This window comes from Nerophis ophidion, linkage group LG22 (genome assembly GCF_033978795.1).
Source record: "Nerophis ophidion isolate RoL-2023_Sa linkage group LG22, RoL_Noph_v1.0, whole genome shotgun sequence".
Lineage (NCBI taxonomy): Eukaryota > Metazoa > Chordata > Actinopteri > Syngnathiformes > Syngnathidae > Nerophis > Nerophis ophidion.
Window position 1 is genome coordinate 3217190 of NC_084632.1, and position 26557 is coordinate 3243746.

The 26557-nt window shown below is 39.3% G+C and overlaps 1 protein-coding gene across 4 annotated transcripts; it reads left to right on the forward strand.

The window, feature by feature from the left end:
• Positions 1 to 4689: 4689 nt before the first annotated feature.
• Positions 4690 to 26557, forward strand: LOC133540424 (afadin- and alpha-actinin-binding protein-like). 4 transcript variants are annotated; one of them, XM_061883014.1, is made up of 12 exons: positions 4690 to 5460; positions 7926 to 8129; positions 8194 to 8304; positions 9074 to 9209; positions 9287 to 9362; positions 11579 to 11759; positions 11822 to 11966; positions 13589 to 13725; positions 18011 to 18184; positions 18253 to 18370; positions 26184 to 26298; positions 26364 to 26557. In XM_061883014.1, the coding sequence occupies exons 1-12, from the start codon at positions 5353 to 5355 to the stop codon at positions 26485 to 26487; spliced, it is 1629 nt and encodes a 542-aa protein (XP_061738998.1). In that variant the 5' UTR covers positions 4690 to 5352; the 3' UTR covers positions 26488 to 26557. The 4 variants fall into 4 exon arrangements, with proteins under 4 accessions (XP_061738998.1, XP_061738997.1, XP_061739000.1 ...); XM_061883013.1 differs by having other exon boundaries at positions 4975 to 5460; positions 11819 to 11966; XM_061883016.1 differs by having other exon boundaries at positions 4976 to 5460; positions 18014 to 18184.

Sequence of the window (26557 nt, forward strand, 5' to 3'; positions counted from 1 at the left end):
ATAATACAAGGTAAAATAAGTTGAACAGAAGGTAAAATATGGTAAAAGGTAAATAGAAGTTGATAGAAGTGAATTTAAGGTAAAAGCAGGTGAAACAAGGTAAATGGAAGATAAAATAATGTAAATAAAAGGTTAAATAATGTATATAAAAGGTAAAAGAAGAAATATAAAAGATAAAAATAATCAAAAGGTCAAATAAGGCAAAATAAAAGAAACATAGACGGTAAATAAAAGGTAAACAAAAAGAAAACTAAGTAAATAAAAGTTAGTAGATGGTAAAGGGAATGTAATATAAGTAAATAAATGGTAAAAGAAGGAATGTAGAAGTTATAATAGTAATATAAAAGGGCAAAAAAAATATGGTAAAAGGTAAATAGATGTTGATAGAACTGAATTAAAGGTAAAAGAAAGTGAAGCAAGGTAAATGGAAGATAAAAGAATGTAAATAAAAGGTTAAATAATGTAAATAAAAGGTAAAAGAAGAAATATAAAAGATAAAAATAATCCAAAGGTCAAATAAGGCAAAATAAAAGAAACAGACGGTAAATAAAAGGTAAACAAAAAGAAAAATAAGTAAATAAAAGTTAGTAGATGGTAAAGGGAATGTAATATAAGTAAATAAATGGTAAAAGAATGTAAATAAAAGGTAAAAGAAGGAATGTAGAAGTTATAATAATATAAAAGGGCAAAAAAAATATGGTAAAAGGTGAATAGAAGTTGATAGAAATGAATTAAAGGTAAAAGAAGGTGATACAAGGTAAATGGAAGATAAAAGAATGTAAATAAAAGGTTAAATAATGTAAATAGAAGGTAGAAGAAGAAATATAAAAGATAAAAATAATCAAAAGGTCAAATAAGGCAAAATAAAAGAAACAAACGGTAAATAAAAGGTAAACAAAAGGTAAACAAAAAGAAAAATAAGTAAATAAAAGTTAGTAGATGGTAAAGAGAATGTAATATAAGTAAATAAATGGTAAAACAATGTAAATAAAAGGTAAAAGAAGGAATGTAGAAGTTAGAATAATAATATGAAAGGGCAAAAAAAATAAAAAATAAAGGGTAAACATAGTAAATGAAAAAGAAAAGACTTAAATAAAGGTCCACAACTGTTACAGTTATGTTCTGTTCTACTATGTATATATGTTGTTAAAATAAGTCAAATTTAAGGTGAATAAAGCGTATAAGGCAGGTGTCCCCAAACTACGGCCCGCCAGCGTCCAAAATACAGCCGACGGAAAGTCCCAAGTTAAACATTTTTTTTATTATCATTATTTTTATAAATCTGTCCTTTCTAATCCATTTTATACCGCTTGTTACTCTCTGTGTCTCCTAGCCACTCAGGCAAATCCTATTGTCTAAAAATGCATTTTCACATTGATAACGTGACATTATGGTGCTCGCGTACAATATATGTATATGTGTATATATATATATATATATATATATATATATACACATATATATATATATATATATATATATATATATATATATATATATATATATATATATATATATATATATGCTTGGGACCCTCTGGTACAAGGAGTTACAGTAAATATAAGGCAACTAAAAGGTAAAATAAAGATACCTTATAGACGGTCAAAGAAAGCTGAATTCTAAAGATAAATTAAATAGAAGCTCGAAAAAAGGTACATAAAAGGTAAAATAACATAAAAAGAAGGTAAATAAAAGGTGAAATAGGCACCACAAAATAAAAGAAGCTAAATAAAAGATTAAATATGTTAAATAGAAGGTAAATAAAAGGTAAAATATGTGTACTACGAGGTAAAAGAAGATTAATAAAAGATAAAAGAAGTTAAAAAGAAGGTAAATAATAAGTAAAATAGGTACTAGAAGGTAAAATAACCTCAATAAAAGATAATATAATTTAAATAGAAGGTATAGAAGGTAAAATAGGTACTAGAAGGTAAAATAAGTTAAATAAAAGTTAAAATAAGTTCAATAGAAGTTAAATAAAAAGTCAAATAGGTACTAGTAGGTAAAATACTTTAAATAAAAGATAAAATAAGTTAAATAGAAGGTAAATAAAAGGTATAATGGGTACTGGAAAGTAAAAAAAGCTAAATAAATGATAAGGTAAATAAAATGTAAAATAAGTTAAATAGAAGGTAAGAAAAGGTAAATAAATGTTAACGAAGGAATAAAGAAAGTAAAACAATGCAAAAGACAGTCAAATAAGGTTAATAGAAGTTATAAAAGGTAAAATAATTTAAATAGAAGGTAAGAGAAGGTAACAAAATGTTAAAAAAGGAATATATAAAATAAACAATTTTAAAGACAGTCAAAGAAGGTATAAAAGGTAAAATAAGTTAGACAGAAGTTAAGAGAAGTAAATAAATGTTAAAAAAGGAATATAGAAGGTAAAACTATGTAAAAGACAGTCAAATAAGGTAAATAGAAGTTCTAAAAGGTAAAATAAATAGAAGGCAAGAGACGGAAACAAAATGTTAAAAAAGAAGAATATATAAAGTAAACAATATAAAAGACAGTCAAAGAAGGTAAATCAAAGGTATAAAAGGTCAAATAAGTTAAATTGAAAGTAAGAGAAGCTAAATAAATGTTTAAAGACCATAAGAATGATTTATGTTTAATCAGAAACTCTTATTTGAAAACACGTTACTTCAAGTGTTGCTGAAGTTAGGCTGGGTGTAAAAGTTATTGTCCATTGGCCAGTTTAAAGTCATTTCTTTTCTTTATTAATACTAACCTGATATGAGTACCATTGTGACACTAATTATATGAAAGTATTCTCTATTTGCTGCCGTTGTTTATATTATTGTTCAGTTTTTACGCGTATCAATTTTGCAGAAATGTAGTTGACTAAATGATTACAATGTACTTGTTTATTTCAGATACCAAAATAAAACGTTATCAATGTTATTATCCTCTGATAATTCATAGAACAGTTTCAAAGTTTAACACCACTTGCTCACCCTTGCTTGTAAACACTTAATAATGGGACTGGCTAGGATTATGCGATGACATCCTCTACCAGCATGAATAAAAAATGCATTTCATTCCATTTGGAATCTGGCTGCTCTCTGTAGTGATGTGCGATACAACTCATCTTATTTCCCATTCGATACCAAGTAAAATTCAGGCTGGTATCGGTGATACCGATCCGATACTGATACTTGGTGCAAATATATATTCACACATGTGAGCACAATATATTCGAAGCGTAATGTGAAAAAACTGAAATGTTTAAACTACTAGTACTACTAATAATATACACTTTTTTTATAGCTTTTTTAAGAAAAATAAATATCAAAATGGTCCTCCATATTTGACTTTTCAGTATGCAGCCCTTGATCCAAAATATTAGAAGCTCTTCAAATACAAATAAAATATACTTGAATTGTAACCAAAGTTAGTTAGTCCATCATCAAACAGAATAACACTAACTCATGAATTAATTAACAAACCCAACAAACACTGTTAAATATATAACTGAACATTGATTTTTGACACACTAGATCAGGGGTCGGGAACCTTTTTGGCCGAGAGAGCCATGAAAGCCAAACATTTTAAAATGTATTTTTCGGAGAGCCATTTATTTTTTAACACGGAATACAACTAAATGCGTGCATTTTTAAGTAAGACCAAGATTTTTAGAGTATAATGAGTCTCAGAATAACATTGTTATTCTGAAGCTAACCCTCCAGCCATCCATTTTCTACCGATTGTCCCGTTCAATAATAAGCAAAATGCTTCTTAGCATTAATGGGACTTCTTGAACAGTTGGGGCAGAAAACGGATGGATGGATTAAAATGCATGATAAAGTTTTATTTTTAACTCTGTGATTACCAGCGGAATTATTTGTGACTTATCGTGTTGAGCAATGTCAGCTAAGATTCATCTGAGAGCCAGATGTGGTCATCAAAAGAGCCACATCTGGCTCGAGAGCCATAGGTTCCCTACCCCTGCACTAGATTATGCTTTTACACCATCCATCCATCCATCCATCCATCCATCTTCTGCTTATCTGAGGTCGGGTCGCGGGGGCAACAACCTAAGTAGAAAAGCCCAGACTTCCCTCTCCCCAGCCACTTGGTCTAGCTCGTCCCGGGGGATCCCGAGGCGTTCCCAGGCCAGCCGGGAGACATAGTCATCCCAACGTGTCCTGGGTCTTCCCCGTGGCCTCCTACCAGCTGGACGTGCCCTAAACACCTCCCTAGGGAGGCGTTCGGGTGGCATCCTGACCAGATGCCCGAACCACCTCATCTGGCTCCTCTCCATGTGGAGGAGCAGCGGCTTAACTTTGAGCTCCTCCTATATGGCAGAGCTTCTCACCCTATCTCTAAGGGAGAGACCCGCCACACGACGGAGGAAACTCATTTCGGTCGCTTGTACCCGTGATCTTGTCCTTTCGGTCATGACCCAAAGCTCGGTTGGTAGAGTGGCGGTTTAGCTCGGTTGGTAGAGTGGCCGTGCCACCAACTTGAGGGTTGCAGGTTCAATTCCCGCTTCTGCCAACCTAGTCACTGCCGTTGTGTCCTTGGGCAAGACACTTTACCCACCTGCTCCCAGTGCCACCCACACTGCTTTAAATGTAACTTAGATATTGGGTTTCACTATGTAAAGCGCTTTGAGTCACTGGAGAAAAAGCGCTATATAAAATATAATTCACTAATTCACTTCATGACCATAGGTGAGGATGGGAACGTAGATCGACCGGTTAATTTAGAGCTTTGCCTTCCGGCTCAGCTCCTTCTTCACCACAACGGATCGATACAACGTCCGCATTACTGAAGACGCCGCACCGATCCGCCTGTCGATCTCACGATCCACTCTTCCCTCTCTCGTGAACAAGACTCCTAGGTACTTGAACTCCTCCACTTGGGGCAGGGTCTCCTCCCCAACCCGGAGATGGCACTCCACCCTTTTCCGGGCGAGAACCATGGACTTGGACTTGGACTTCTCACCTTTTACACAATTGTAATATTCATATTTTGATTCTATTCTTGCGTGGGAACAAAACAACAGTAAAAATGTAAGAAAAAAAAGCGAAAACTCTGAAATGTTGTAATCAATAATAATATACTTAGTCTCCTATAATACAAAGCTAACACAATATCTGTTTTTAGCGCCTTTTTAAAAAAAATATTAACATATGCATCATACAACATAATTTGACTTTTTAGTATGCGGCCCCTGGTGGAAAAAGTGTGGACACCCCAGGACTAAAGTATCCATATTTTGATTTGAGAATGGACATTAGAGCATAGCGATGTGTTGTGGATATTTCACATCACTGTTTAACAGACTTTGCTTCCTGGGAAGTTAAGGACGTTCAGAGCATCTCAGTGGAATGTGGAAGGCCCCGCATGACGGGCCCCTTGGAGCCATCATTGCTGCAGAAGAAGTCGTCCTGCAGCCTCTCCGACTTCTGCACCGAGAACAACGTGCAAGAATGTGTGTCGCACATCAATCAGGTGGGTTGTTCAGGTGTCATGCTGTTGGAAAGGAAGGGGGGAGAAGCACAGTTCGTTCACATCATTTGTCTGGTTGCATGTTCTTCTAACAGGCAGAGACCAGGTTTTCAAGATGATGCTGTGATGTTCATTTTACTGAAATTATTACTTATATTACTGTTGGAAATAGAACAACTCTTAAATATTGCAGTAAAAAAAACAGTACTGTAGCCTGTGCGGTAATAAAATAAAAAGGTGGGAAGAAAATAGACGTGACTAAGTCAACAATAAGAATAAAAACACATTTAATATGAAATTAAAAATATAGAATACTTAGAAAAGAGAGATAAAATGATCCCAGATAACTAATTAAGTCAGTGCTTCTCTATTGTTTTCTATTTGGCTACCCTAGGAAATATAAATATTTCCAATTAGTTTCATTGTTATAAGTACACCTCTGCATAACATTGTATCTTTATAAACATTTAATAATTTAAAAAAGAAAGAAAAGCAGATTAACTTACAAAAAACTTTATTAACATTGTTTTTGAGGTCTGGACCGAGAAAAGCTTTAAAGTGCATCAATTTGCCTGAAATTTTAAAAGAGTTACATCCTTATTAAAACTACTAAACATGTTGTAACCGACTTTAACCATTTGTACTGAAAGATAAGTGTAACTCCCTCCACATAGCACTGACACAATGGCTTTCTTGAACTGATTTATTGAAGGCTTTCTTTCCCTTCAATTCACCGTGAAAACTGTTAATAAAATAAAGCACGTTACAAACGTAAAAATAACATGCACAGCATGTGGCTCAAACATTTACCGAAGTAAAATACAAACAGAAATGACAAATACCTTGTTGGCCTGCATGCTTCTTTTAGGAGGAAATTCAATCAATCAATCAATGTTTACTTATATAGCCCTAAATCACTAGTGTCTCAAAGGGCTGCAATTGTGATCTTCTGGCTCTTGTGGCCCAAACGCTGAAAGTCCTTGTGACACTTTTTAGTCCTTGTAACCACCAGTCGCTCTCTTTATCCCTTCTCCTTGCATCAAACAGAATAAGTTAAGTTCACAAAAGGGAATTTAAATCAAAATGTATAATTATTAGTCGCAACAGTTACACTCCCACCAAATCACACAAACCTTAATGTGGGATTTCTTTTAAACATTTTTCACTTCAAAATAAACCTCTTCTGTTCTTGTACATTTACAATGAAAGTGCACTCAAGCAAACACATGAAATTTAAACTCACTCTGCGTCAAGCAGAATAACCACCTTCTGTACAGGTCTGTCAAGAAACCCGGTTTTAGTTGTGGGCTTTCCCTTTTTATCAAATGTGGTTTCACTAACCATCAGTTTTAGTTTCCTCACCCTACCATCTGATCAACTCAATCAATAACAAGCAGTAGAAAATGGAAGAATGGAAATGATCATCAATTCCAATTGATCAGCAACATTAAGTCAAAACAAAATTGAATAAAACAATTTGTTCTGATGTTTTTAACCAAAATGAGGAATTCATGATTAAATAGACACTCAAAAAAGGTAAAATACAAGGTTAAATAGGTACTAGAAGGTAAATAAGGAGTAAATAAAAGTTAAAATACGTAAAACAATGTAAATGGCAGCCAGAAAAGGTAAATAAAAGGTAAAATGAGTTAAATAGAAGGTAAATAAAAGTTAAAAGAGCTAAAACCATGTACATGGCAGTCAGAGAAGGTAAAAGGAGTTAAATAGAAGGTAAATAACATTAAAAAAGTAATGCAAGGTAAATGACACTCAGAAAATGTGAATAAAAGGTGAAAGGAGTTAAATAGAAGGTACATAACATTAAAAAGGTAAAACAATGTAAATGGCAGTCATAGAAGGTAAATAAAAGGTAAAGGTAATGAAGGTTGTGGCAAGTAAAAAAAAATCCTTGTTTCAACAATTGTTTTAAATGAAAATGAGGAAGTCTTGATAAATAGCTGCAATGAGCAGGTTTTGTAGCTTGTGGAAGCGGTTTTTAGCATGATACTGATAAAGCATGGTCACCCCACTGTTTCAGAGGAACTGACTTAAGTTACTACTAAATGATGCAGTTCCTTGTTTACTTCCTCAGCACTTTCTTTCAAAAGGTCAGATCAAAACTGCAACCATTTTTATATTGATAAAGTATATAATAAATTCAATAATCTATTGGAGACACCACAAATATGAACACAATGATGATAGTCTTACATGTAGAAAATCCACATAACGACAAACCAAATGAATAAATTAGAATTTCGCTAGATTTGTTGACGACTCGAAAATGGAGATGAGAGAAAATCGGTTCTCTCTTGAATTCAATAGTGTATTTCACCTTCTTCGTCAAAGTGCTGGCACTTGCAACTTTCTTTGGCCCCATGGTGCCTTACTTTGCCGTGCTACTGGATAAAAAACACAGACTGCCGACTGGTTACATGCAATGTCAGATTCGCTTTCTCTCCCTCCAGGAGGTGTCATCGCTCGGCCTTCCCCCGGTCTGGGCGACGTCAGGGCAGGACTCGGACATGAACGTTGTGTCGGTGCTCAACTGCATGTATGAGCTGGTGCAGCTGCACCGCCGGGGCCTCCAAACCCTGGAGAACATGGAGGTGGAGCAGCTGAAGTCCAGCAACAATGTGGACTCTTTGCAGCTCACCTGCACGCGACTTAAGGTACGGCCTCCTCTCTCTCCGCCTGCGCTGGGTTTTCATGGCCACATCCTTGACCTTCTTCTAGGAGCAGCTGGAAGTTTCCAAAAGAGAGAACATAGGACTTCATGAGCGGGAACGCCAACTGCAGCTGAAAATGAAGAGCTTGCAGAACTGCCTGAAAAATGAAAAAGAAGAGGTAAGACTGACTGTAGTGTTATTTTCTGTGTAGGGCTGCAAAAGGGTACAATAATATTTGTCCTTGACAATTACTGTATATTGGTCCACAATAGTCGTGATGTCATCACCCGTCTTTTTCCGCGCCGCCACTCAATCAATCAATCAATCAATCAATGTTTATTTATATAGCCCCCAAATCACAGGAAAGCCAAGTGCTTTATCTGACATGGATGAACACATTATAGCATCTTTGGTGCTATTTGTTAGCATCAAGAAAATATCCTAGTAGTTTGAATAAACTACATGAATACATCGCTTCTTGACTCAACAGCATAAACTGAATCTTGAAAAAAAGATCAACTGGAAAAGGAAATCAACTGCAAACAAACGTATCCTTTTTCTCATTAACGTCACGATCACAGCTGCAAAGCACTCGTTATGTCAATCAAATACGTTGCTTAGCGATGCATCAATAAGTCCAACTTTGTCTTAAGACATGATCTTTTCTCCTTTAAATCCGTGTCTTTCCAGAAATTAAGTCATAGCGAGCAATAAACTCTTGGTGATGACAAACGGTTTAAATCTTTGAAAAAAACATTTTTCTTAAGAGTGTATAAATCCACGCCATCCCATGTTAAATCTTTTTTATGGTCACTTTGTCCCAACATTTCAAAAATAGGCCCTAATCTGCACTGATGCAGGCAAAGAAACAGTAGCCTGAAACCCGGAAGTGCTTCTCGGTCACGTGATATCAACACAGCAATTGAGATGGATATTTTGTGTTCCAGATCCACAAACTGCAGAACATGGTCTCCAGCCGGGCCAGCCAGTATAATCACGAGATGAAGAGGAAAGAGCGCGAGTTCAACAAACTGAAAGAGAGACTGAACCAGCTTCTGGCCGACAAGAAGGAGAAGAAAATAGGTCAGCTCCCCTGTAGTTGAAATAGGGAAAAACAGAAAACGTGATTTTCTTTCCCTAATGTGCTCCCTTGCTTTCAGCCATTGATGTATCCAACAAACTGGGAAGAGTTGACGGCAAGAGAAGCCTCTGGAAGACCGAAAAGACGGAAGCAAAGTAGGTCAAACGTTTCAGCAAACACTTTTATTACAGGAATATCTACACATACAGCGTCTTCTCAAGGGACAGTACTGTAGAAAATGGTCTTTAGAGTAGTCACTGTACAGATGGTTTGAAAATGAGTCAACAAACAGCCCTTTGTGTCCAATAGCTGGCAATTATGGTTTAGGATGCATCATGCTTTGGGGCTGCATGAGTGCACTGTGGAGCTCGGGTTCATTGAAGGAAACAATTTGTGCCACACTTTTGTTGCCAGCTACAGTGCAACTTCGATTCACAAACTTTATTGGTTTTTGAACATGATTTGTAAATAGAAAAATGCGTGTATAGTGAAGCAGAATTCCCCATAAAGTGGTTAGACCAGGGGTGCCCATTACGTCGATCGCGAGCTACCAGTCGACGGCGGGGGGTGTGTCAGTCGATCTCCAGCCAGGCTTTTAAAAAAAATAGACCTAAAAATGAGTGATCATCAATCTTCACCAAGACGTCACTTAAACGACATTCACGGTACCGGAGGGTCTTGTGAGATGACGCTGGCTGCTGCAAGATCATTATTATGAAAATATGACCGAGAGGAAGGCGAGAAACACTTTTTATTTCAACAGACTCTCGCGCCGTACCTTCCGTCAAAACTCTAAAGGCCGACCGCACATTTCCTATCTTCACAATAAAAGCCCTGTTTCATGCTGCCTGCGCTAACTAAATACAGTCTCGGAAAACTGGCGTGCACAAGCGATCCCTCAGAAAGCTGGCGTGCACATCACTTGTGCACGCCAGCTTTCCAAGACTCTTATTTTGTTTCAAACAATTTTGAACAGAAATAGTTCATGCACATTCAGATAAATTCTTCAAAATTACAATAAAAAATAATTTGACCCGGGGCTGGGCTGTATAAATGTGCACTAATTGACTGAAAGAGGACGCTCTCGGTGCGATGTCATGTTATCCATGGAAAAATGCATTTTTAGACCATATGATTTGCCTGAGCGTCTAGTAGACTCCAAGAGTAACAAGCACTTGCCTTGTTGCCTTTTCATTAGGAACAATAAATTAGTTTTTAGTATAAGCTTGCTGGTTTCAAGAAATTTAAGGCGGAGCGCATATCATTTTGTCAAGATAATGTCACTAGCATTTACTTAATTTAGGAATATTTTTTAACATATTGAGCAAAAAGTTCTCTTTTTTTCTACCAAGAAAAGTGCACTTGTTATTAGTGAGAATATACTTATTTTAAGGTATTTTGGGGTTATTATATAGCAGGGGTAGGGAACCTATGGCTCTAGAGCCAGATGTGGCTCTTTTGATGACTGCATCTGGCTCTCAGATAAGTCTTAGCTGACATTGCTTAACACGATAAGTCATGAATAATTCCGCTGGTAATCACAGTGTTAAAAATAATGTTGAAATTATGAAAAATTCTCATGCATTTTAATCCAACCATACATTTTCTATCGCACCTGTTTAAGAAGTCGCATCAATGGTAAGAAGTTTTATATTTATTATTGGATAACTTTAGAATAACAATGTTATTAAAAAGAATACGAGACTTATTATACTCTAAAAATGTTGGTCTTACTTAAAAATGCACGCATTTAGTTGTATTCATCAATTCATTCATTTTCTACCGCTTATTCCCTTTGGGGTTGTGGGGGGCGCTGGTGCCTATCTCAGCTACAATAGGGCAGAAGGTGGGGTACACCCTGGACAAGTCGCCACCTATATGGCTCTCACAGATATGCATTTTGAAATATCCGGCTTTCATGGCTCTCTCAGCCAAACAGGTTCCCGACCACTGTTATAGATAATAATAATAATAGTACATTTTATTTATAAGACGCCTTTCTGGGCACTCAAGGACACCGTACAAAATCAAAACAATAAAATCAAAGTGTTTTTTAATATTTTAAGGTATTTTTGGGTTCATCGAAGTTAGCTAATTTTACTTGTTTTGGAAAGTCTTGACAAGCCAAATGTTCTTGTTCTATTGGCGGATAATTGTGCTTAGTTCAAATAAAATACCCCTAATTTTTGTATTTTTCTTTCTTGTTTTTGAACACTGACTTTTTGCAGTGTGATCTGTACTTTTATAAGCAGCAGATTCAGAGAGCTCCTTCGCTCTCTGGAAATGTGGCCCTCAAAATAATTTCGTTGTGCAGCTGTTGTATAGTATATGATACAATGTTTGTATGCTTCTCACCGATGATTTCCTGCAGGCATGAGGGGGACATGTACAAGACTCTGCTGGGGGACTATGAGAGTCGGCAGAGGGACCTGCTGCTGGAAAACGCCGAGTTGAGAAAAGTGTTGAAGCACATGAAAAAAGACATGGCGCTCATCCTTGCTTCCAGGAAGTCATCGGCGAAAGGAGACCGACATGACGACGGTGCCATAGAAGTAGGTGGGAAAACCAATCATCATCATCACAAGTATGTCTGATATATTTCTGGGGATAGCAGGTGGACTCGGAAGAAGAAGAATCGTTTGAATCTAGCAAGGATACGGTGGAGCTGTTTAGTGGTCACACTCGGGAGAAGCTGACCAGCAGTGTTCGACGCCAGTGGAGACGACTGAAGAGCCACGTCGACAGGCTGGACAGCCGAGGTAAGGACATTGTTTGTAAAGGATTCTTTACATACAAGATGGTAGGGTTTATTTGTTTACGACAGGGGTGCCCATTACGTCGATCGCGAGCTACCAGTCGACCACGGGGGGGTGTGTCAGTCGATCTCCAGCCAGGCTTTTTTAAAAAATAGACCTAAAAATGAGTGATCATCAATCTTCACCAAGACGTCACTTAAATGACATTCACGGTACCGGAGGGTCTTGTGAGATGACGCTGGCTGCTGCAAGATCATTATTATGAAAATATGACCGAGAGGAAGGCGAGAAACACTTTTTATTTCAACAGACTCTCGCGCCGTACCTTCCGTCAAAACTCTAAAGGCCGACTGCACATTTCCTATCTTCACAATAAAAGCCCTGCTTCATGCTGCCTGCGCTAACTAAATACAGAGTCTCGGAAAACTGGCGTGCACAAGCGATCCCTCAGAAAGCTGGCGTGCACATCACTTGTGCGCGCCAGCTTTCCGAGACTCTTATTTTGTTAGCCTAGGCAGCATGAAGCAGGGCTTTTATTGTGAAGATAAAAGCGCCTTATTGCAGTGAAACTTGCCAGGGGACAATCTTCGTTCAATGAATGTTCTGCAATTTGTCACCCCTAAAAGAACTGAACTGGGCAAGAAAGCATTTAAGCTTTCAGCACCGAAGGCTTGAAATAACCTACAATCAAATCTTCAACTTCTAACCCTTGTTTCATTAAATGAGTTTAAAGCTTCTGTGAAAGGATTGCAGTCTACCTTCTTTTAATGTTGTACATTTGGTGTTTTATGTGTTTACTGTTTTTAATAATAATAATAATAATAATAGATTTTATTTGTAAAAAGCACTTTACGTTGAGCAAACAACCTCAAAGTGCCACAGTGTAAAAAATAGTAATAATAAAAATAAATAAAATATAAAACTAGAAACAGCCCGAAAGCTACAACCAGCATGCATGTCTATAGAAAGGTTTTTTCAAAAAGATGTGTTTTTAAGCCTTTTTTAAAAGCATCCACAGTCTGAGGTAATGTAACCTTGCTGCTGCCCTCCTGGCCAGGTCTCCATCGGAAGAGATCTTTGATATCAATGGGATTTCACCTGGTTAAATAAAGGCTAAATAAAAAACATGTAAGCAAATATTAACATTGGTCTAGTATACTTTTGACCCAGCAGATTTGGTCACATTTTCAGTAGACCCAGAATAAATTCATAAACGAAGCAAACTTCATGAATGTGTTTTGCGACCAGCAAGTATGTGCTCCAATCACTCTATCACAAAAAAATAAGAGTTGTAGAAATGATTGGAAACTCAAGACAGCCATGAGATTATGTTCTTTGCAAGTGTATGTAAACTTTTGATCGAGACTGTAGTTTGTGAAAAAAAAACATTTTGGGGGTTGTTTTCATTGTAAGTGGATCACTTATATTAAAAAATAAACTCATGGAAAAGACTGCTGTCATTTGATTATAATAATTGGACGATTCAATTGTTATGATGTCGGGTTTGAGACAGTGTGCATGTCTGATGTTGCTCCACTGAATGCTCAGACTTTGTTTGCTCACATACGTGGAAAATGAGAGGGAACATTGATACAAGGAATGCTATTTTCACTTCTGTCTTTCAGGATCATGGGCATCATCCACGGGCGAGAACGAAAACAGTGCTGCCATTTCCCGGGACTCGTCAAAGGAAATGGACAAACTGAAGCAAGAAGTGCAGCAGTGCAAAGACTACATTCAGACACAGCAGCACCTCCTTCAGGTGACACACTGCATTGCATTTGCTTTAAGGGAAGTCAGAGCAGTAAAGGTCCTATGGGGGTAAAGGTGGGGCGGTTTAGCTCGATTGGTAGAGTGGCCGTGCCAGCAACTTGAGGGTTGCAGGTTCGATTCCCGCTTCTGCCAACCTAGTCACTGCCGTTGTGTCCTTGGGCAAGACACTTTACCCACCTGCTCCCAGTGCCACCCACACTGGTTTGAATGTAACTTAGATATTGGGTTTCACTATGTAAAGCGCTTTGAGTCACTAGAGAAAAAACGCTATATAAATATAATTCACTTATTCTTCCATGTGCTTATTGGGAAGTGAATTAGTGAAGTGGATTATATTTATATAGCGCTTTTTCTCTAGTGACTCAAAGCGCTTTAGATAGCGAAACCCAATATCTAAGTTACATTCAAACCAGTGTGGGTGGCATTGGGAGCAGGTGAGTAAAGTGTCTTGCCCAAGGACACAACGGCAGTGACTAGGATGGCGGAAGCGGGAATCGAACCTGCAAACCTCAAGTTGCTGGCACGGCCACTCTACCAACCGAGCTGTATTTGCCTGGATTTTGGTCACGGTCAGAAATGCAAACTTTTCGACATTGTCTCTTCAGCAACATTATTTTATGATTTTATAGCTGCTACAGGACTCAAACGGCTGATTAAAATGAATTCAGTTTGTTTTTTGGTGTCCTTTTAAATAGATTTTTAATGATGTGTTTTTTTCACATTGAATATCCATCCATCCATTTTAAGTTAAAGTTACACACACACACACTAGGTGTGGTGAAATGTGTCCTCGGCATTTGACCCCATCCCCTTGTTCAGGGAGTTGGGGGGAGCAGTGAGCAGCAGCAGTAGCCGCATCCGGGAATCATTTTTGACTATTTAACCATCAATTCTAACCCTTGATGCTGCGTGCCAAGCAGGGAGGTAATTGGTCCCATTTTAATAGTCTTTGGTATGACTTGGCCGGGGTTTGAACCCACAACCTAAGGGGGGACACTCTAACCCAGGGGTGCCCACAATTCTTCTGCAGGCGAGCTACTTTTCAATTGACCAAGTCGAGGGCATCTACCTCATTCATATATATCATTTATATGTTTTTATTTATGAAGCATACGTTTTTGTTAACATATTAAAGGTTTTTAATGATAAAAAACACATGAAGACTAGAATATAAGTTGGAGTACTATTACCTTGTGGGTTCTTCCGAGGATGTCGTAGTCGTAATGGTTTGTACAGTCCTTTGAGACATTTGTGATTTAGGGCTATATAAATAAACATTGAGCGATGATTGATTGATACCTGATTCTGATGACTTGCATTGATTGGAATCCGACAGAAGTGCGGATAACGTCGGCATTTTCAAATGGAGAACAAAAGTCCTCCTTTCTGTCCAATACCTCATGAAAGTGGTTTGTTTTTGGCATCTTATTTGTCCAGCGTCCATACTCGTTTTTTATACACTTTACAAGAAATCCATTAGCTCTGTAGCCTGCTAGCTTGTGCACGCCAGCTTTTTGAGACTCTTATTTTGTTAGCGCAGGCAAGAGGAAGCAGCACTTTTATTGTGAAGATAGGAACTGTGCAGTCGGTTTTTAGAGTTTTGACAGCAGGTACAGCGCGAATGTGTTGAAAAAAAAAGTGTTTTCGCCTTCCTGTCTATCACTTTTTCTCAATAATGAGCCGGCAGCAGCCAGTGTCATCTCACAAGACCCTCAGGTGTCGTGAATGTCAATCAAGCGACCAAAGTGACGTCTTGGTGAAGATTGATGATCGCTATTTTTTAGGTCTATTTTTTTAAATGCCTGGCTGGCGATCGACTAACACATTTTCAGCGATTGACCGATAGTTTGCGATCAACGTAATAGGCACCCTTGCTTTAACCACTAGGCCAGTGGTTCTCATATGGGGGTACTTGAAGGTATGCCAAGGGGTACGTGAGATTATTTTTTTAAATATTCTAAAAATAGCAACAATTAAAAAATCCTTTATAAATATGTTTATTGAATAATAGTTCAACAAAACATGAATGTAAGCTCATAAACTGTGGAAAAAAATACAACAATGCAATATTCAGTGTTGACAGCTAGATTTTTTTGTGGACATGTTCCATAATTATAGATGTTAAAGATTTTTTTTGGGTGAAGAAATCTTTAGAATTTAGTTGATGGATCCAGATCACAATCCCCAATGAGGGCACTTTAAGTTGATTACTTCTATGTGTAGAAATCTTTATTTATAATTCAATCAGTTGTTTATTTTTCAACTAGCTTTTAGTTATTTTTATATCTTTTTTTCCAATTACTTCAAGAAAGACCACTACAAATGAGCAATATTTTGCAATGTTTTACAATTTAATAAATCAGAAACTGATGACAAACTTTTTCAGCCGCAGCCGTCTCTTTCTTGTACTCAACATGCTTTTCTGGGTGTTTGGCTTTGAAATGATAAATTAAAGCAGTAGTGCTGAAGGTCTTTGCTGAGGCACCTCCTCAAGACAGTTTGGCTGAACATTTGTTGCAAATTGCAATTATTTTGTCACTTTCCGACACTTTAAAACAGTGGTGCCCATTACGTCGATCGCGAGCTACCAGTCGACGGCGGGGGGTGTGTCAGTCCATCTCCAGCCAGGCTTTTAAAAAAAATAGACCTAAAAATGAGTGATCATCAATCTTCACCAAGACGTCACTTAAATGACATTCACGGTACCGGAGGGTCTTGTGAGATGACGCTGGCTGCTGCAAGATCATTATTATGAAAATATGACCGAGAGAAAGGCGAGAAACACTTTTTATTTCAACAGACTCTCGCGCCGTACCTTCCGTCAAAACTCTAAAGGCCGACTGCACATTTCCTATCTTCACAATAAAAGCCCAGCTTCATGCTGCCTGCGCTAACTAAATACAGAGTTTCGGAAAACTGGCGTGCACAAGCGATCCCTCAGAAAGCTGGCGTGCACATCACTTGTGCACGCCAGCTTTCCGAGACTCTTATTTTGTTAGCGCAGGCAGCATGAAGCAGGGCTTTTAGTGTGAAGATAGGAAATGTGCAGTCGGCCTTTAGAGTTTTGACGGAAGGGACGGCGCTAAAGTCTGTTGAAATAAAAAGTGTTTCTCGCCTTCCTCTCTGTCATTTTTTCATAATAATGAACTGGCAGCAGCCAGCGTCATCCCACAAGACCCTCGGGTGCCGTGAATGTCAATCAAGCAAGCTACGGAATTTGCCGCCAATGTTTTTCTTGTAAAGTGTATGGAAGCTGGATGAATTAGATGCCAAAAACCAACCACTTTCATGTGGTATTGTACAGAAAGGACAACTTTTTTTCTCCTCCATTTGAAAATGTGGGCGTTATCATCATTACTGTCTGATTCCAATCAATGCAAGTCATCAGAATCAGGTAATACACCAACTTATATTCTTGTCTTCATGAAAGAAAGACATCTATATGTGTTACACATGCTTGTATTATCATTAAACACATTTAACTTGTTTACAAAAATGTCTCTTTCATAAATAAATAAATATAAATGATATATATAAATGAGGTAGATCCCCTCGAGTTGGTCAATTGAAAAGTAGCTTGCCTGCAGAAAAAGTGTGGGCACCCCTGCTTTAAAATATCTCCACACTGCTGACCTTTTTCCGAAGGCGCCAGGTTACAACGTCACCGCGTCACTGCACGTTGGTTGATTGCGTCACCGCGTCAAAAAATTGCGTCACACACCAATATTCGGCCTTGCTTTTAACTCATTCCACCGAAGGCCGAATGTGGCTTTTTTTGCCATATTCGGCCGAATATATTCGGTTACTGATTAATCGGTGCATCCCTAGTCATTTTCACCGCGACCCATCTGGTCAAAGATCCCTTTTTTCAATTAAAAATTAATCACAAAAAGCAAGATGGCCGCCTTTTTGTTTACAGTGATGGGTTCTTGAGACTTTTCTGTGCTTCCCTTCATGATCGACGTCTCGTGTGATTTTCGTGTCAATACGTGAAACCGATAGGGGCTGATTTGTTCTCATTTCAAAGGTGGTGCGAGAGAGCCAATTTAGACATTTTCGGGACCCCCAAAATATAAAATTGCTGGCCATACCTGATGAGAAAGCAAAATATGGGGACATTTTGTGCCTCTAAAAGGCGTTTAGAAGAAAAAAGCCAGCAATTTCACTTGGGCCCCAGCATGGTCCCTGCGGTCCTGCTCCCTGACTATGACACATGAATTCAAGAGTGTAAAACACTTCAATGCCAACAAGAAAAAATGTTTTTTTTGTCTTAGCAGCAGCTGAGCTCTCAGTGCGATGAGGAGACGTCGGTCATGCTGGGCGACTGCTACATGTCGCAAGGGAAAGATCGTCTACGCGAGGAGTGGAAGAGGCTCCAGGAAGAGAGGAAGATCTTTGAGAGGGAGAGGAGGAACTTCACGGAGGCAGCAATCAGACTGAGCCAAGAGGTGATTGCACGGCAAAGTGTCAGAATGAGCTGCCGTGTTTCCTGAGGCGTGTTTGTGCTCTCACACAGAGGAAGACCTTTGAGGAAGATCGTGCTGTGTGGCTCAAACACCAGTTTTTAAACTTCAACCCCTTTGGTCACTCCAAGAAGGCCACCAGGTCAAAGTCACAGTGTTCCTTTCAGATATGTGAGTGTCTCCTTTTCACTTTTCTTTAAAGGCAATACATTGTCCTCTTGATACTTGTATAGACATACAATACGAATAAGACACTTTGAGCCTCTTCTTTCATTCGGACAAAAGAAACGCACAAGGTAACATCTAACCCAGGTAGGGAACCTATGGCTCGGGAGCCAGATGTGGATCTTTTGATGACTGCATCCGGCTCTCGGATAAATCTGAGCTGACGTTACTTAACACAATAAGTAATGAATAATTCCACTTGTAATCACACACTGGAAAAAATGCTGATCTAAAAATTTGTAAAAAAAACAATGAAACAAGACATTTTTGCTTGAATTGAGCAAAAAAATCTGCCAATGGAACAAGTGAAAATTGTCTCAACAAGATTTCTTGAAATAAGACATAATTTCTAAGACTGACATGACTAAAAATATCTTAAAATAAGTATTAATAACTCATTTTTAGTTATATTTTACTTGGATGGCAAGATTTTTCTGTCTCATAATAAGGTTGTGATGCTTGAAAGTGGTATTTTTCTCCTGAAAGCCAGCATGTATTTTGATACCATTCTTTTCATTCCAAGTGTATTTCACTTATTTTGAGAAATTGTTCTAGATTTAAGAATTCCATGTACTTGAAGTGAGATTAGAAAGAGGCATTTTGAGACAATATATCTTGAAGTTAGCATAACAGACTACAATTAGGGGTTTTTGAGTCATAATTATTAACAATATTGTTCTCAATTTAAGACATTACCAGCTCAAAATAAGGCAAGTAAATGAGAATTAGTCTCGCATTCAACGTTTATTCGTCCAAAAATGTTTGCACTGGCATGCTTTTTGTGTGGGGGGGGGGCTCTTCACGGCTCACTGTATGCATAACAGTATATCACAAAAAATATTTATCCATCTTGGTGTAACTCTGGTTATAAGTGATATTGTCTGAAATTAAGTTCATAGACACAATTTGACTAGAAATAAGACGAATAGTCTTAGCAAGATTTTGACTTTTTCCAGTGCAGTGTTAAAAATTATGTTCAAAATACAAAATATTTTCATGCATTTTTAATCCATCCATCCGTTTCCTACCGCACCTGTTCAGGAAGTTGCGTTAATGCCCATCCATCCATCCATCTTCTTCCGCTTATCCGAGGTCGGGTCGCGGGGGCAGCAGCCTAAGCAGGGAAACCCAGACTTCCCTCTCCCCAGCCACCTTGTCCAGCTCTTCCCGGGGGAGCCCGAGGCGTTCCCAGGCCAGCCGGGAGACATAGTCTTCCCAACGTGTCCTGGGTCTTCCCCGTGGCCTCCTACCGGTTGGACGTGCCCTAAACACCTCCCTAGGGAGGCGTTCGGGTGGCATCCTGACCAGATGCCCGAACCACCTCATCTGGCTCCTCTCCATGTGGAGGAGCAGCGGCTTTACTTTGAGTTCCTCCCGGATGGCAGAGCTTCTCACCCTATCTCTAAGGGAGAGACCCAAACTCATTTGGGCCGCTTGTACCCGTGATCTTATCCTTTCGGTCATGACCCAAAGCTCATGACCATAGGTGAGGATGGGAACGTAGATCGACCGGTAAATTGAGAGCTTTGCCTTCCGGCTCAGCTCCTTCTTCACCACAACAGATCGGTACAACGTCCGCATTACTGAAGACGCCGCACCGATCTGGCTGTCGATCTCACGATCCACTCTTCCCTCACTCGTGAACAAGACTCCTAGGTACTTGAACTCCTCCACTTGGGGCAGGGTCTCCTCCCCAACCCGGAGATGGCACTCCACCCTTTTCCGGGAGAGAACCATGGACTCGGATTTGGAGGTGCTGATTCTCATTCCGGCCGCTTCACACTCGGCTGCGAACCGATCCATTGCGTTAATGGTAAGAAGTTATTTATTTATTATTGGTTAGTTTAGGGCTTGCCCTCCTGGGGGTTCTTCAGACCATCAAGTACCGACATGAGAGCCTGTTTCAGGGTTACAATATTGTTTTATTTTTTAATAAGTCTCTCAGTTGCTTTCCAGCAATTGTATTTTTCTCTTTCGTTCTCGCTCGCGCTCTGGCTCAGGCCTCCACCCCGTCTCTCCTCCTGGCTGCTGCTTATAACAGAGCGACAGGTGATTAGATAACAAGGCCCAGATGGGCCGTCTACGCACCTGTCGCTGATTTCGAGCCCGATCCTGGCAACACCCCGCTTCGCTGCTGGCCCGCAGGCCACGCCCCCTCCACAGTTAGTTTCAGAATAACAATATTATCACAAAGAATAAGAGACCTATTAAATGCACGTGTTTAGTTGTGTTCAGTGTTAAAAAAAATATTATATGGCTCTTACGGAAATATATTTTAAAATATTTGGCTTTTTGGCTCTAAAGGCCAAAAGGTTCCCGACCCCTGATCTAACCAAAGGTGCATTTACAAAACTGCCAAACCACTCCTAGGGTTCCAAACCCCAAGAGCCGAGTCTCAACAAGAATCCTTTTTTGATTCCCATCCTTCTTTAGTGGGGGCCCTTAGAGAGATTTTAGGGTGTGTTTGTTCACTTTTGTCTAAAAGCGCCAAATTCGGCACAAGTGTAGCTCAGGGCATACTTAAATGATTTGGCTAGGGCGCCCGCGCCGGTGATCTTTGGGGTCGCCACAGTGGCTGATCCAATATGGCCACCACCTGAACACGCTTTTGCTTATACATTTGAACCAGATGAGCTACAAATCCAAACTTGGTGTCTCTTTCATGTTTTTTTGACAATTACAAACATGATGGGAAAATCATCCTTATGATTGGGTTTGTCTGGACACCTAATTAGCATATTTCCAAGATGGCAGCTATGTAAAAATTTTGGTGTACCTTAACTTTTGATACATTTTGGCAAACTCTTTTTGAGCATCAGAAACATACCGGGATGATCATATTCATGATCATTTATTTATTACAGCACTTTAATTTCCATATATACCACATATCAATCAATCAATCAATGTTTACTTATATAGCCCTGAATCACTAGTGTCTCAAAGGGCTGCACAAACCACTACCACATCCTCGGTAGGCCCACAAAAGGGCAAGGAAAACTCACACCCAGTGGGACGTCGGTGACGATGACTATGAGAACCTTAGAGAGGAGGAAAGCAATGGATGTCGAGCGGGTCTAACATGATACTGTGAAAGTTCAATCCATAATGGATCCAACACAGTCGCGAGAGTCCAGTCCAAAGCGGATCCAACACAGCAGCGAGAGTCCCGTTCACAGCGGAGCCAGCATGAAACCATCCCAAGCGGAGGCGGATCAGCAGCGCAGAGATGTCCCCAGCCGATACACAGGCGAGCAGTACATGGCCACTGGGTCGGACCGGACCCCCTCCACAAGGGAGAGTGGGACATAGGAGAAAAAGAAAAGAAACGGCAGATCAACAGGTCTAAAAAGGAGGTCTATTTAAAGGCTAGAGTATACAAATGAGTTTTAAGGTGAGACTTAAATGCTTCTACTGAGGTAGCATCTCGAACTGTTACCGGGAGGGCATTCCAGAGTACTGGAGCCCGAACGGAAAACGCTCTATAGCCCGCAGACTTTTTTTCGGCTTTGGGAATCACTAATAAGGCGGAGTCTTTTGAACGCAGATTTCTTGCCGGGACATATGGTACAATACAATCGGCAAGATAGGATGGAGCTAGACCGTGTAGTATTTTATACGTAAGTAGTAAAACCTTAAAGTCACATCTTAAGTGCACAGGAAGCCAGTGCAGGTGAGCCAGTATAGGTATATATGTATGTATTTATGTATATAAAGGTATATACAGTATAGGTATATATGTATGTATATATGTATATAAAGGTATATACAGTATAGGTATATATGTATATAAAGGTATATACAGTACAGGTATATATGTATGTATATAAAGGTATATACAGTATAGGTATACATGTATGTATATATGTATATAAAGGTATATACAGTACAGGTATTAATGTATGTATATATGTCTATAAAGGTATATACAGTATAGGTATATATGTATATAAAGGTATATACAGTACAGGTATATATGTATGTATATAAGTATATAAAGGTATATACAGTACAGGTATATATGTATGTATATATGTATATAAAGGTATATACAGTATAGTTATATATGTATGTATATATGTATATAAAGGTATATACAGTATAGGTATATATGTATGTATATATGTATATAAAGGTATATACAGTACAGGCGTAATGTGATCAAACTTTCTTGTTCTTGTCAAAAGTCTAGCAGCCGCATTTTGTACCAACTGTAATCTTTTAATGCTAGACATGGGGAGACCCGAAAATAATACGTTACAGTAATCGAGACGAGACGTAACAAACGCATGGATAATGATCTCGGCGTCTTTAGTGGACAAAATGGAGCGAACTTTTGCGATATTACGGAGATGAAAGAAGGCCGTTTTAGTAACGCTTTTAATGTGTGACTTAAAGGAGAGAGTTGGGTCGAAGATAATACCCAGATTCTTTACCGAGTCACCTTGTTTTATTGTTTGGTTGTCAAATGTTAGAGTTGTATTATTAAATAGAGGTCGGTGTCTAGCAGGACCGATAATCAGCATTTCCGTTTTTTTGGCGTTGAGTTGCAAAAAGTTAGCGGACATCCATTGTTTAATTTCATTAAGACACGCCTCCAGCTGACTACAATCCGGCGTGTTGGTCAGCTTTAGGGGCATGTAGAGTTGGGTGTCATCAGCATAACAGTGAAAGCTAACACCGTATTTGCGTATGATGTCACCCAGCGGCAGCATGTAGATGCTGAAGAGTGCAGGGCCAAGGACCGAACCCTGGGGAACTCCACACGTTACCTTAACGTAGTCCGAGGTCACATTGTTATGGGAGACGCACTGCATCCTATCAGTAAGATAAGAGTTAAACCAAGACAGGGCTGAGTCTGACATACCAATTCTAATACCTTACCTAATTAGCATATTTCCAAGATGGCAGCTATGTAAAAATTTAGGTGTACCTTAACTTTTGATACATTTTGGCAAACTCTTTTTGAGCATCAGAAACATACAGATTTATGATCATTTATTACAGCACTTTAATTTCCTTATATACAACATAGCCATGTTGCAGCAGGTTTTACTCATAACAATACCCAAGTTATTTCCAATGTCTTCAAAATAGCAAAACGCCACTTGGAAATATGAAAATTAGGGGTCTAGACACACACCCCAAAAAATGAGCATTCCAACATATTTCTAATTGTCAAAACACATGAAATAGACACCAAGTTTACATTTGTAGCTCATTTGTTTCAAATGTTAGAGACACAAGCTTTTACAAGTGGTGGCCATATTTGATTGGCCGCTGTGGTGACCCCAAAGGTCACCAGTGCGGGCGCCCCAGCTAAATCATTTAAGTATGCCCTGAGCTACACCTAACCCAAATTTGGCGCTTTTATTGATTGATTGATTGATACTTTTATTAGTAGATTGCACAGTTCAGTACATATTCCGTACAATTGACCACTAAATGGTAACACCCCAATAAGTTTTTCAACTTGTTTAAGTCGGGGTCCACCTTCATCAATTCATGGTACAAATATATACTATCAGCATAATACAGTCATCACACAAGTTAATCATCATAGTATGTACATTGAATTATTTACATTATTTACAATCCGGGGGGTGGGATGAGGAGCTTTGGTTGATATCAGTACTTCAGTCATCAACAGAGAAATGTGGACATTGAAACAGTGTAGGTCTTATTTAGTAGGATATGTACAGCCAGCAGAGAACATAGTGAGTTCACATAGCATAAGAACAAGTATATACATTAGAAGTACATTTGAGTTGTTTATAATCCGGGGAGATGGGATGTGAATGGAGGAGGGTATTAGTAAAGTGTTGAAGTTGCCTGGAGGTGTTGTTTTAGAGCGCTTTTGAAGGAATATAGAGATGCACTTACTTTTATACCTGTTGGGAGTGCATTCCACATTGATGTGGCATAGAAAGAGAATGAGTTAAGACCTTTGTTAGATGGGAATCTGGGTTTAACGTGGTTTGTGGAGCTCCCCCTGGTGTTGTGGTTATGGTGGTCATACGTTAAGGAAGTAGTTTGACATGTACTTCGGTATCAAGGAGGTGTAGCGGATTTTATAGACTAGGCTCAGTGCAAGTTGTTTTACTCTGTCCTCAACCCTGAGCCAGCCCCCTTTGGAGAAGTGGGTTGGATTGAAGTGTGATCTGTTTTGGAGGTGCTGGGGTAACAGGAGACAAAAGTGAACGAAAATATCCCTTAGGGCCTCCACTATTTTTTATCATTTGGGTATTTGCTCCCAAAGTTGTCCTGTCCCCAGAAACATTCTGTGTTTACATCCAATATAAAAATATATCTTTTTTTTTTTGGACAGCACGGTGGCACAGGGCTTAGTGCATGTACCTAACAATACGAAGGTCCTGAGTTCAATCCCGGGCTCAGGATCTTTCTGTGTGGAGTTCGCCTGTTCTCCCCGTGAATGCGTGGGTTCCCTCCGGGTACTCCGGCTTCCTCCCACCTCCAAAGACATGCACCTGGGGATAGGCCCCTCCCACCTCCAAAGACATGCACCTGGGGATAGGCCCCTCCCACCTCCAAAGACATGCACCTGGGGATAGGCCCCTCCCACCTCCAAAGACATGCATCTGGGGATAGGCCCCTCCCACCTCCAAAGACATGCACCTGGGGATAGGCCCCTCCCACCTCCAAAGACATGCACCTGGGGATAGGCCCCTCCCACCTCCAAAGACATGCACCTGGGGATGGGTTGATTGGCAACACTAAATGGTCCCTTAGTGTGTGAATGTTGTCTGTCTATCTGTGTTGGCCCTGCGATGAGGTGGCGACTTGTCCAGGGTGTACCCCGCCTTCTGCCCGAATGCAGCTGAGAGGCTCCAGCATCCCCCGTGACCCCAAAAGGGACACGCGGTAGTAAAGTTGTCCTGTCCCCAAAATCATATTCTGTGTTTATATCCAATATAAAAATTAGGGCCGTGAATCTTTGGGTGTCCCACGATTCGATTCAATATCGATTCTTGGGGGGTCACGATTCGATTCAAAATCGATTTTTTTTTTTCAATTCAACACGATTCTCAATTCGTAAACGATTTTTTCCCCATTTAAAAAGATCCTATTCATTCAATACATAGATGTCAGCAGGATCTACCCCAGTCTGCTGACATGCTAGCAAAGTAGTAGATTTTTGTAAAAAGCTTTTATAATTGTTAAGGACAATGTTTTATCAACTGATTGCAATAATGTAAAATTGTTTTAACTATTAAACGAACCAAAAATATGACTTATTTCATCAAGGAAACCAGACAAGGGAGTGGAAAAAAACAGGAACTTAAAGAGTCCAAAGGACAAACAGCACATGGCCAAACAAAAACATGATCAACAGACATGACATTTTATTTATTATTGGTTAGCTTCAGAATAATAATGTTATTAAAAAGAATAAGAGACTTATTATACTCTAAAAATGTTGGTCTTACTTAAAAATGCACGCATTTAGTTGTATTCAGTGTTAAAAAATATGATATGGCTCTCACGGAAATACATTTTGAAATATTTGGCTTTCATGGCTCTCTCAGCCAAAAAGGTTCCCGACCCCTGAGTTAGAAGAATGTAACATACAGAAAATGAATGTAATGCACGGATGGACAAATATAAGAATATATTTTATGTAAACATCATGAGTTAGTTTTTCTTTGATGAGCCTCCCTTCATCCCACTTCATGTGTATTTTCACTCATCTTTACATGTTTTCCATGACCCTAATGAAGATGAATATGGTTTACTGCAGCCGAAACGTCACCTGTAGAGAGCGCCACCAGCTCCCCGAGCGCCGGACGTGCAGCCAGCCTGTCATCCTCCACCTGCGACCTGCTTCACACGCTCAGCCGCTTCTGTGACAACAGGTACGCTGGTCTCTTCCCACCTCAGCCGCCCAAGCGTGTGACCCGTGTGAGTGTGACCCCCGCAGCTCCACCAAACCAAAGAGAAGGACTGAAGACGCCGGAGACGCCAGCTCCTCATCCGCTGAGCCCAAACGCTGGATCAGCAGTGACGACCTCATGTTCCCGCAGGAGGAAAGCGGCTCACTTTGAGCGAGCGACACTTTAGTATCATTCATATTGTCTTTGTTTTGTTCTATAAACCTTTTGTATTTATTTGGAA

Excerpts from the sequence above, each read along its gene's own strand:
- LOC133540424 (XM_061883013.1), top strand. The coding sequence starts at position 5,353 with ATGACGGGCCCCTTGGAGCCATCATTGCTGCAGAAGAAGTCGTCCTGC. Across the intron at positions 8,305-9,073 it reads TGAAAAATGAAAAAGAAGAG|ATCCACAAACTGCAGAACAT; the intron begins GTAAGACTGACT and ends TTTGTGTTCCAG. Across the intron at positions 13,726-18,010 it reads CACAGCAGCACCTCCTTCAG|CAGCAGCTGAGCTCTCAGTG; the intron begins GTGACACACTGC and ends TTTTTGTCTTAG.